Consider the following 11,318-nt stretch of genomic DNA (forward strand, 5'->3'; position numbering starts at 1 on the left):
TGCTCATTCCTAATTGACCTTGAGAAGTTAGTGTTAATTTGCTTCCTTGAATCACTTCCTTGAACCACTGCCTTGAACCACTGCCTTAAACCTGCCGGAAAGACAAGGATAGCAGGTTGATGGGAACACCAGACCCTGATTTTTGGATACCGATCCCTCATTAACCTTTTCTGATTAGTTTCGGTATCTAGTACTTTTATACTAACGTTTACCAAATCCCATCATTCTTCCATTGTTTCTAATAATCTTAAGAAAATATCCCAATGTATCTGTTATTTTTAATCAAAGTGCATTTCTTTGCACCTCACCGCTTTATTTCTTTGACAAAAAGGAAAGAAACCTGACAGGAAAACAGAAAAAGAATCTCGCCCCAGGTTTGCACAGTGAACAAATGGCTGAGGCGGTGGGATTCTCCAATAATGGGGCTGTGTCCCCATGCCAGCGTCAAAATGCGGGTGTTTCACTCTGGACTTTCCTTAAGAAAGGAAGCAGGACCAGTAATGGAGGTACCCCCCCCAAGATCGCGCACGCCCGCGGATCGCTGCCGCCCGATCGCTGCCCCTGCCATCCATGAAGTACGCTCGGTGAAGGACCCCCCGCCCCCCCACCAGGGCGGCTGCGAACTGAGTCCGCAGCCGCCACGCCGAGTTCTCGACAGGTGAGACCATGAGAGACCCACGCCGTCGGAAACTCGGCCAGTTACACTTGGAGAATCACCACGGAGGCATCTGTCAATGGCCCACTACCCACGCAGACCGCACGCGCGATTCTCGGTGATTCTCTGGGGATCGGAGAATCGCGGGAGCGGCATCGCACTGGATTTCAGCGTCAACGCCCATTCTTCCCCCCCCCGCGCCGATCGCGATTTCGGCGCGGTGGCTCGGAGAATCCCGCCCCCTATTAATGGGGTTGCCGATAAGGTCAATCTTAGGGAACTGTAGGAATCCCAGCACGTATATTGACCAATGAAGGTTTGGAGTAGACAGCAGTAGAAAATCCATTGGCAGATTCCTCAACTGGCACAGCAAGGAAAAGGAAATTCTTACATCCAGTTGGGGATTCAAATATAGCAAACATATAGGGCGGGGTTCTCCATTTGGAAGACTGTGGGTGGGATTCACCGTCGGCCGTGCCAAAATCGCGTTTGCGGAGAATAGCCTCTGACGCCAAAAACGAGGTAGACGCCGGACTGACACAAAATCGGGACCATCTGGCACCCCGAAAATGGGAACCCCTGCCTAAAGGAATTCCCCCCGCCCCCTCCACCCCCCAGAATAAAGACAGAATAAAGACAATGGGAAGGATTGTAGCTATAATGCTTAACTTGACGAGCCACATGTCCATTTCTGGAAGGAGGGCAGCTGTGACCTGCCTCTAAGCCATTCATAGCTTTCAGTCATGGTCTGTGATTGACAGCTTCTACAAACCATCCGCAGCTTTGATTCATTCATCTCCCTTCATGGTTCAATGGCCAAAGTGGTGAAACTCCAATGTTTGTAAGCATTCCAATCGCTCAAGCTTGTGATTTCACTGCACTTAAACCACTAGGCTATCAGTATCCACATTTTGTTCACTCCTGGATTAGATGAATCCTGTTGCTGATAAATGGTGTGCTGTAAAGTAAAAGCAACGAGTGGAGCTGCCAACATAGATATCATAGAATTTACAGTGCAGAAGGAGGCCATTCGGCCCGTCGAGTCCACACCGGCTCTTGGAAAGAGCACCCCACCTAAGGTCAACACCTCCACCCTATCCTCACAACCCAGTAACCCCGCCCAACACTAAGGGCAATTTTGGACACTAAGGGCAATTTATCATGGCCAATCCACCTAACCTGCACATCTTTGGACTGTGGGAGGAAACCGGAGCACCCGGAGGAAACCCACGCACACACAGGGAGGATGTGCAGACTCCGCACAGCCAGTGACCCAAGCCGGAATCGAACCTAGGCCTCTGGAGCTGTGAAGCAATTGTGCTTTCCGCAAAGCTACCGTGCTGCCCTGCACGGAAAGGCATATCACAGAAAAAGAATGAGCATTTGGGAATGAATTAGCCAATAAGTTATTGGAATTTAAAGCAGACCAGCTGAGTATCTGGCTCATATATATAATGAAAAAAATATGATAACATTTACAAAGGCTAACAAATTTTTCATTCCTGTGTGGTTTGGAAATTGCTTGAAAAGAGTTTACATGAATTCAATGTTGGAGTCTTTTGATGTTATTACAAAAAGAATTGATGAAGGGAGTCAGTGGACAGAGTATAGTTGGATTTTCGGAAGCTTTTGGTAAAGTCCCGCACAGAAGGTTAGTTAGCATGCCTCAGGGGAGGCGGTGGTTTAGTGGTGTTGTCAATAGACTAGTAATCCAGAAACTCTGGGGACCCGGGTTCAAATCCCACCCATCTGGTTAACTAAAGTCCTTTAGGGAAGGAAATCTGCCATCCGCACCTGCTCTGGAACTCCTGCACGTGACTCCAGAGCAAAGTGGATGACACTTAAATGTCCTCTGAAATGGCCTAGCTCAGTTCAGGCACAATTGGGGCTGGGCAACAAATGCTGGTCCATCCCGTGATCAAATAAAACAAAATGAAAGCACATTGAATAGGAGGTAATATACTGGAATGGGCAAACATGCAAAGAGCGGGAATAGACAGGCTTTCTTGCCTTGGCAGGCCGTGAATAGTGGGGTGCCACAGGGATCAGTAGTAGGATCCCAGCTGTTCACAATATATATATCAATGATCAAAGGTAATGTTTTCAGGTTTACAGTTGACAAAACGATAGGTGGGAATGTGTGTCGTGAGGAAGATGCAAGGCGGCTTCAAGAAGATTTGGACAGACTTAGAACACGGCAGAAGGAAATTAATGTGGAAAAATCTGAAATTATTCATTTTGTCGGAGGAACCGATGTGCAGAGTATTTCTGAAATGGGAAGAGATTATAAAGTTTAGATGTACTCAAGGACCTGGGTGTCCTTGTCAATAATCACTGAAGGCTAACATGCAGAGGCAGCAAGATATTAGGAAGGCTAATGGAATGTTAGCCTTTATCGCAAGAGGATTTGGGTGCAGAAGTAGAGAAGTCTTGCTTCAACTGTGTAGGAGCTTGGTTAGACCCCACCTGGAGCACTGCAAGCATTTTTGGTGCCCCTACCTTTGGAAGGATTATTTCCGTAGAAGGAATCTGAAGAACATTCACCAGGCTTGTTCTCGGGATGGCGAGACTGTCCTATGGGGAGAGATAGGAGAAACCGGGCCTGTATTCTGTATTTTCGAAGAACAAGAGGTGATCTTGATGAAACCTACAAAATACTGAAAGGAATAGACAGGGTAGATGCAGGTAGGATTTTTCTTCTGGTTGGGAAGTTGAGAACTAGGGAGCACAATTTCAAAATACGGGGGAAGCCACTTAGGACCGAGATGAGGATAAATTCTTCTATGCTGAAGGTTCTGCATCTTTGGAACTCTCTACCCCAGAGGGCTGTGTAGATTTAGAGATTGACAGATTTCAAAATGTAAAGGGACATGGAGATAGTGTTGGGGGAAAGAGGCTTGAAGTGGATCATCAGCCATGATCATATTGCATGGTGGATCTGGCTCGATGGGTTGAATGGCCTACTCCTGCTCCTATGTTCAGGTTTTTGAGATATCAAGGTTCTGTAGCCAATCAAGTAATGTCTCTGTTGCACAACAGGGAAATGCAGAAATTAAACTATCCACAGCAAGGACCCACAATCAGCAGTGACCAGAGGGGGTGACTGCAATGCCTAAGAGGCTTATGGTAATACCCCTTTCTCTGGTCCTTCATTATGGAGCCTTCAATTAAGGGGCTGTGATTGATATCGGAAGCAGGGAACCTTGGTATAGATTGTGTCCTCTGAATTAACTAGGACTCCAGTATAATGTTCAGGAACTAATTGATTGAAAGGCACTGCACTCAATGATACCGAATGTAGAACAGCCTAACATGCAGTCCTTAAAGGACCTTAATTAATCCCCTTTGACCCCACAGACAACCCGCCCAATGATTAACACTCCATACCCCTTTACCCCCACAACTTCACTCAGTTAGCTCTGCTCCAGGGAGGGGGTCACTGGATTTTCTGTTGCTTATTAGAGAGCTTTTCCAATGGACTGGCAGCTGGCTGCGGACATAATAAACCCAAGGAAGTATTATCACTGACATAATACAGAAAGATATTGTAGGCTAATAAACAGATTGATTGCTATGATCAGACAACCACTCTATTATTGTATCATGAGACTATCAGAATGGAAGATAGTGAACTTGTGGACCTTGGATTTTATTCATCCAGCAATGTCAATAGAGGCTCAAAAATCAAAATGGTTCAATAGTAACAGCAGATAGTCAACAAAAAGGGCAACAGGCACTAAGAGGATACATTCCTTGGATAAGGGGTACTGAAATATTTTTTGGCAGTGGCTTGCTCATTCATGAAATTGGCTACAGTGGAGGTTTAGGTACGACCTAGCTGGAGCGCTTCGACTTAATGTCCATTAATGTAGAGCAAACAACTAGAAGCCTCAGAGCAAGACTCTTCCAAATGTGTGCCAGCATGATGCACATCTCTTTCTCAGTTTTTGAGGGCACAGCTACAGTGGGTGCACTCACTGAATGTCACTACACAAAAAGAATCAAGACCAGCTCTGATTTATTTTTGGTGGGAGAAGATAAAAGAGCCCCAGAGAGTGAATGGAGGAGCTTGGAGAGCTGCAAGGGGCCCCAGCTGTTGTAGACCGAGGTTTGATCTGATCCTCTGTCCTTTGGTTTGTGGAGCAACATCCATTCATGAGTTTTTTTAAAATTAATTCTTGGGGCGTGGGCGTTGCTGACTAGGCCAGCATTTATTGCCCGTCCCTAATTTCCCTTGACAAGGTGGTGAGCTGCCTTCTCGAACCGCTGAAGTCCATGTAGTGTAGGTACACCCAGTGTGCTGTTAGGGAGAGAATTCCAGGATTTTGACCCAGTGACAAATTAAATGGCGGTATAGTTCCAAGTCAGGATATTATGTGTCTTGGAGGGGAACTACCAGGTGGTGGGGTCCCATGTGTCTGTTGCCTTTGTCCTTCTGGATGGTAGTGGTTATGGGATTTGGAAGGTGCTGTCGAAGGAGCCTTGGTGAGTTCCTGCAGTGCATCGTGTAGATGGAAAACCGCAGGAATTCACCAAAATTCCTTAGAGCCTTGTTACAATTAGTATTTTTACTGGCCAGCCTTCTGTGAAGCCAGAGCTCCGCCTGGTTTGCACAATTCTAATGTCTGTCATGGAGCAGCGAGAGTATCATTCGGTCAGTCCCGTCTTTCCGTCAGTCCACCTTAATGTGGCAGTCCTCTGGTTCCAAAATATTTTCAATGGTACAGAAACATGTCAAGATGGAGACATGGAGCAGCCTTAAGAAGCAGTACAAGCCATGGAAGGTGCGAATAGGATGACCCTTCACATTGAAAACATTGTATTGTACGCACCTTACATATCACTCCACCACAGGACCACACCTCCTGCTTTAACCATGAAGTGCAAGCAGAAGGAAAGGTCTTCATTACATTCTTGACGTTTCCATAGTGGAACTCAACAAAAGATGGTGGTAATAATCTGTTGTTGCTGCTGACTGCCTGGGAACAGTGTCACATTTACAGTAGCTACCTCCCCTTTATCCCTGAACATTGAAGATCATGGGGGTTCTGCATGCTGATGCAACTCTCAATTGTGACATTAAAGAGCAGACGATGTACTGGTACCATTGCATTTGTATTCTCTGGGGAATAGTGCAAGGCATCACCAAAGTGACACAGAAAGCAGAATTGTTTTCTCAAGACTCCAAATGCTGCTCAATGAACAACCTGGGTTTGACACTCCTCACACTACCGGTTGCCATGATAACTGGTGTCATCATAGAATCATTGAATTTACAGTGCGGAAGGAGGCCATTCGACACATCGAGTCTGCACCGGCCCATAGAAAGAGCAACCTACTGAAGCCCTCGTATCTACCCTATCCCCAGTAACCCCCACTTAACATTTTTTGGACACTAAGGGCAATTTAGCATGGCCAATCCACCTAACCTGCACATCTTTGGACTGTGGGAGGAAACCGGAGCACCCGGAGGAAACCAACGCAGACACGGGGAGAACATGCAGACTCCGCACAGACAGCAACCCAGTCATGACAATCAGAGACACTCTGCACGTTGAGGGAGGTTTGGGCACACCCTGCCTGCCATCATTTTGATTTGTTGGAGAAGTGCGTTCCAGATTTCTATGATATGACCATCTGGGAGTGCAGAGGCAAAAAATGGCCCCAGGTTTATACCTTTTGTGGACGTTCCTGATGGTGGCGCAGTGGTTAACGCTGCTGCCTCACGGCACCGAGGTCCCAGTTTCGGCCCCGGGCCACTGTCCGTGTGGAGTTTGCACATTCTCTCCGTATCTGCATGGGTCTCACCCCTACTGGGTAGGGGGATTGGTCATGCTAAATTGCCCTTTAATTGGAATATTTTTTAAAAAGCGACGTTCCTGATTTGATGGTGGCCAGAATGGCCGTGCCAAAGAGAAGAAATGTCATTACAACAACAACTTGCAGTTATATAGCACCATTAGTGAAGGGCACCTCGCCCCCCCACCCCTACCCGCCGAAGGTGCTTCCCAGCAACGCAATGAGACACAATAATTGACACCAGGCCAGAGGAAGTAAACAATACGACAGGTGATCAAAAGCCTGGTCCAAGTGGCAGGTTATTAAAAATCGAGAAATGCATAACCTAAGCTTAATGTGATTAAATTGGCGTTGACAAAGGGATTTTAAATGAAATTTCCCCCAATAATATATTGTAGCTTTAAAATATTTATGTATACATACACAAAATCCTACCTGAAAGGCATAACAAGACAAGCAAGCAGTAAATCCGCCATGGCGAGTGACATGATGAACATGTAAGTGACTGTCCTGAGCCTCTTCTCCACTGCTGGACAGATGAAGACCACGGTGTTGCCCAAGAAGGTGACCAGGTCAATGACAGTCAGCAGCACTCCCACCATCACCTCCTGGGGAGCGAGGCGGGCACTGCTGTTCCCCTCTCTCGCTGCCTGGCTCCGGGAGGGCGCCGAATAGTTGAACGATGCCGAAATGTTTGCCTCCGACCACATCTTCAACATGGCAAAAGCTGGGGAGGAAGCAAGAGAGGGAGACGAGTTAACAATCGCATGCTCCAAACAAGAACCGGGGCCGTTCAGCCCCTCCAGCCTGTACCGCCCCATCGTGAGATCTGTGCCTCAACTCTCTCGCGACCTGTTCCGTGTCCCTTAAAGCTTGAGGAGGGGAAAATCTGTCAATCTGTTTGCACATTTCAAATGGACTCCCCCCCCTCCCCATCTCGCCCCCACAGCTCTTTGGGGGAGAGAGTTCCCGATTTCCATTACCTTTTGTTTGAGGAAGTGCCTGTCTAGCGAGACCCCTGGACAGCCCACCTTTTGTTTTAAGGTTGTGCTCCCTGGTCCCCGAATGTCCTTCAGCCCGCCCCCCGCCCCCTCCCCAAACTTGTGCGAGTGGAGACAGCACCAACGGCGACTTAAATCCTCGATTTATATTAAAAATAAAGGCGACCCCAGACTCTTCCAAATGTTTGGCTAGATCCAACACCCATGGAAATATATATACACACGATGCAGACCAGTGTAATTCTCTTTCCACCCCCAGCAGCAAAGAAATACTCTCCTCGAATCGAAATCAGCCGATCTGTGCGTTAAAATCTGAATTATATTTGTCAGAGGAAACAACAGCGATCAACTCTTTCAGCAACTGATGGATGGGATGTTTGTGCAGTCACACTCACAAAGTGTGCTGCCTTGTTAAATGATGAGGGGGGAGGGGGGGGCGGTTAAAGGATGGAAAGTGGTGAGGAGAATTTACCTCACAACTCAGGAGTACATTGTGGTGGGAGGAGGATGGAGGGAGAGACAGCAGCACCTACCGCGCCGCCAGCTCAGCTGCCTGTGTGTGTGTCTGTTCAGCGGAGTGCAGCGTTTCCCTCACCCCCTCCTCCTCCTGCTGCCGGACTGCGGGGCGGGATTCAGGAGAGCGGGAGACGCCGGGCTGAAGGCTCCTCATTCTCCTGTGCACCAAACTAACTCCTCTCTGCCTGCACGGTACCGCCGCCCCATGGCGCTGTTCTCATCGGATTCAGCAGAGGCAGCCATCCCCGGACCTTGGGTGTGGGGGGCTCACCCCCCCCCCCCCCCCCCCCCCACTCCCCCTCGCCCCGCCGCCTCCTCCGCCCATTCACCGAGCTCTCATCCTTCTCTCTGGTGGGTGAGGAGACGGCCAGGCGGTCACACAAGGGGAATTTTTTTTTAACCCCCAGAATACTTGAATGCAGGAATATTTGTGCGAGTGGCTCGATTCAACCAGTCAGACTTGCATTTGTGTAGCGCCTTTCACCACGCCCCCCTCCCCCCCCCCCCCCCCCCCAGGACGTCCCACAGCACTTGACCGCCCATTGAGTCCTTTGGAAGCGCATTCGTTGTCACCACTTAAGAAACTGTCCACAGTGATGGGACAGAGGGCGATAAAATGACCCCAGCATCTGTTTTCTTGGAGTTAAAAGGAAATGACTGCGGATGCTGGAATCTGAAAGAGAAACAGAAAATACTGGACAATCTCAGCAGGTCTGGCAGCATCTGTGGAGAGAGAAAGGGAGCGAACGTTTTGGAGTCTGGATGACTCCAACTCCAAAGGAGCTTTGACAAAGAGTCACCCAGACTCCAAACGTTAGCTCCCTTTCTCTCTCTACTGATGCTGTCAGACTTGCTGAGATTGTCCAGTACTTTCTGTTTCCCAGAATCATAGAAATTACAGTGCAGATTAGGCGGCACGGTAGCACAGCGGTTAGCACAGTTGCTTCCCAGCTCCAGGGTCCCAGGTTCGATTCCCGGCTTGGGTCACTCTCTGTGTGGAGACTGCACGTTTTCCCCGTGTTTGTGTGGGTTTACTGCGGGTGCTCCGGTTTCCCCCCACAAGTCTGTTCGGTGAATTGGACATTCTGAATTCCGAACAGGCGTCGTTCGGAGTGTGGCAACTAGGGGATTTTCACAGTACCTTAATTGCAGTTGTTAATGTAAGCCTACTTGTGACAATAAAGATTATTAAAAAATAAAAGAAAGAAGGTGCCATTTGGTCCATCTAGTCTGCACCGGCCCTTGGAAAGAGCATCCTACTTAAGCCCACACCTCCATTCCATCTCCGTAACCCAGTAACCCCACCCAACCTTTTTGGACACTATGGGCAATTTAGCATGGCCAATCCACCTAAGCTGCACATCTTTGGATTGTGGGAGGAAACCGGAGCACCCGGAGGGAACCCACAGGGCGAACGTGCAGACTCTGCACAGACAGTGACTGAAGCCGGGAATCGCACCCAATTCCCTGGCGCTATGAAGCAACAGTGCTAACCATTGTGTTACCATGCAACGTGTTTTTGTATCTGCTTTTGGGGTTGTCTTTAGACGATTAAGTATGGGCCAGGGCACCAGGGAGAACGTCTGTGCTCCTCTTTGAAATAGTTCTATGTGGGGTCTTTTTGCATTCACCTGAGAGAGCAGGCTGAGCCTCAGTTTAATGTTGCCTCGACTACAGCAGTCAGCACACTGAGTGGGTCTGTCAACTTAGATTTTGTGCACTAGTCATTGGGCGTGAAGGCAATTGAATCCCCAGCCTTCGACCTGAAGAATGAGACTGCTATCCCCTGAACCACATTTGACATCTGACTGTACACTTGAAGCAGGGGTTTGGTGTTGAAAAGCTACATTTCTCTCACTCTTTAACTTAAGAACACAGAAGCCAGTAGTAGCTCCCCTAATATTGCAGCCTATTTAGATCAATTAACTCAGCACTGGCTGAGTGACCAGCCTGGGAAATCCTTGGTATCTACCAGCCAGGGCAGTATATTCAGACCCAAAGACACTGGCGTTCATCAAATACTTTTTAAAAGATCATTTATGAGATGTGGGCTTCACTGGTTAGATCAGCATTTATTGCCAATCCTGAATTGCCCTTGAGAAGGTGGTGTTAAACTGCCTTCTTGAATTGCTGCCGTCCATGCGGAATAGGTACAGCCACAGTGCTGTTGTATATGGAGTTGCCGGATTTTGACCCAGAGTGAAGGAATGGCCTATTGAGCCTACTGAACAGCACCTCTGAGCAGTTGGTGGAAAATGTTTGTGACTTCCATTTTCCACCTGTGAGCTTTCACCAGTGTTGAAGGGTGGATTCTATATCCCAAGAGTGTAAAACCTGCGAAATTGAACTTTTCAGCAAAGACCGAAACCACTTGTCTGGCAACTGGAAAATGACCACATGCGATATCTGGTGTCACCTCTTGTTTATACACCGGGAGCAGGGTTGTGCCTCCAGACAACACTGGGTGAGAGACTGTCAAGGTGGCACACACCCTCCACATCCAAACAAGTGCAGGAGGATGTGAGGGGGGATTTCAGGGACAATCCTGCCATTTGAATGCCTGAGGGGCTGAACCCCTGTTCCTAATGTTCCTGTTTGGAGGAAGGGGAATTGGGAACAGAGTTGCTGCCAGGAAAATGTCTGTGGGAACAGCAACACACGTCCCCACACCCCCCTCAACGGGTGGTCCCCACACAATGTCCGCAGAGCCATTAGTACTGGCTTGATTGTGGGTGTTGCTGCCAAAATCACGACGATCGCTGGCAGCATTGCTTTGATTATACATTCAACACTGCTATGGACTGCCATCAGGAAAAAATTATTAACTTATGATTCTTTCCATAACCTAAAAAGCAAACATAATCATTCCAACCTATTATGTTCAAGTGTCCTTCATGATTTCATTTGCATGTAATGTTGTTATAGCAGAGGCAGCTGTGTTTATTATACACCTCTAGGAGGGAGGGTAGGTTTAGCTTTGAGTAAATTCTCATACACTGAAACTTGGGGTGGCTGCAATATTCCTCCCTAATGTCAGTCAGAGCCCCAATGATACAGAATCTCTTGGACTGGAAGGTATGTTTCTGAGAGTATTCAGGGCACTTCTCAGTGCTTAGTAATCAGTACAAGGCTCATCTGAAGTGAAGTGCACTGTTCACCTCCAACTTTCAACAATCTGCTCATCATGATTATGTGTGACTCTGGGTACCAATTTGTGCAGATGACGGTAACCCCTTGCCATGAGCTCCCCAGTGGCGATGGGTGCGAACATTGAGAAACCCGGCGACAGTAGCGGGAATGGGCGATCCGGTAGCACAGTGGTTAGCACTGTTGCTTTACAGCGCCAG

At 48.1% G+C, this 11,318-nt stretch overlaps 1 protein-coding gene across 2 annotated transcripts in view; it reads right to left on the reverse strand.

The window, feature by feature from the left end:
* LOC140409279 (histamine H2 receptor-like) overlaps positions 1–8,219 on the reverse strand; it is a 50,997-nt gene extending 42,778 nt beyond the window's left edge. Inside the window, exons 1-2 of one of the 2 annotated variants that reach the window (XM_072497650.1) lie at positions 7,989–8,219; positions 6,890–7,181 (exon numbers count right to left, since the gene is read on the reverse strand). In XM_072497650.1, coding sequence (XP_072353751.1) covers positions 6,890–7,173 — 284 coding nt within the window. In that variant the 5' untranslated portion in view covers positions 7,174–7,181; positions 7,989–8,219. Of the gene's footprint in view, positions 1–6,889; positions 7,182–7,927 lie in introns of both variants that reach the window. The other variant, XM_072497652.1, reaches the window with a different exon arrangement.
* Between the last annotated feature and the right edge of the window lie 3,099 nt (positions 8,220–11,318).

The sequence above is a fragment of the Scyliorhinus torazame genome, chromosome 3 (genome assembly GCF_047496885.1).
Source record: "Scyliorhinus torazame isolate Kashiwa2021f chromosome 3, sScyTor2.1, whole genome shotgun sequence".
Classification (NCBI taxonomy): Eukaryota; Metazoa; Chordata; class Chondrichthyes; order Carcharhiniformes; family Scyliorhinidae; genus Scyliorhinus; species Scyliorhinus torazame.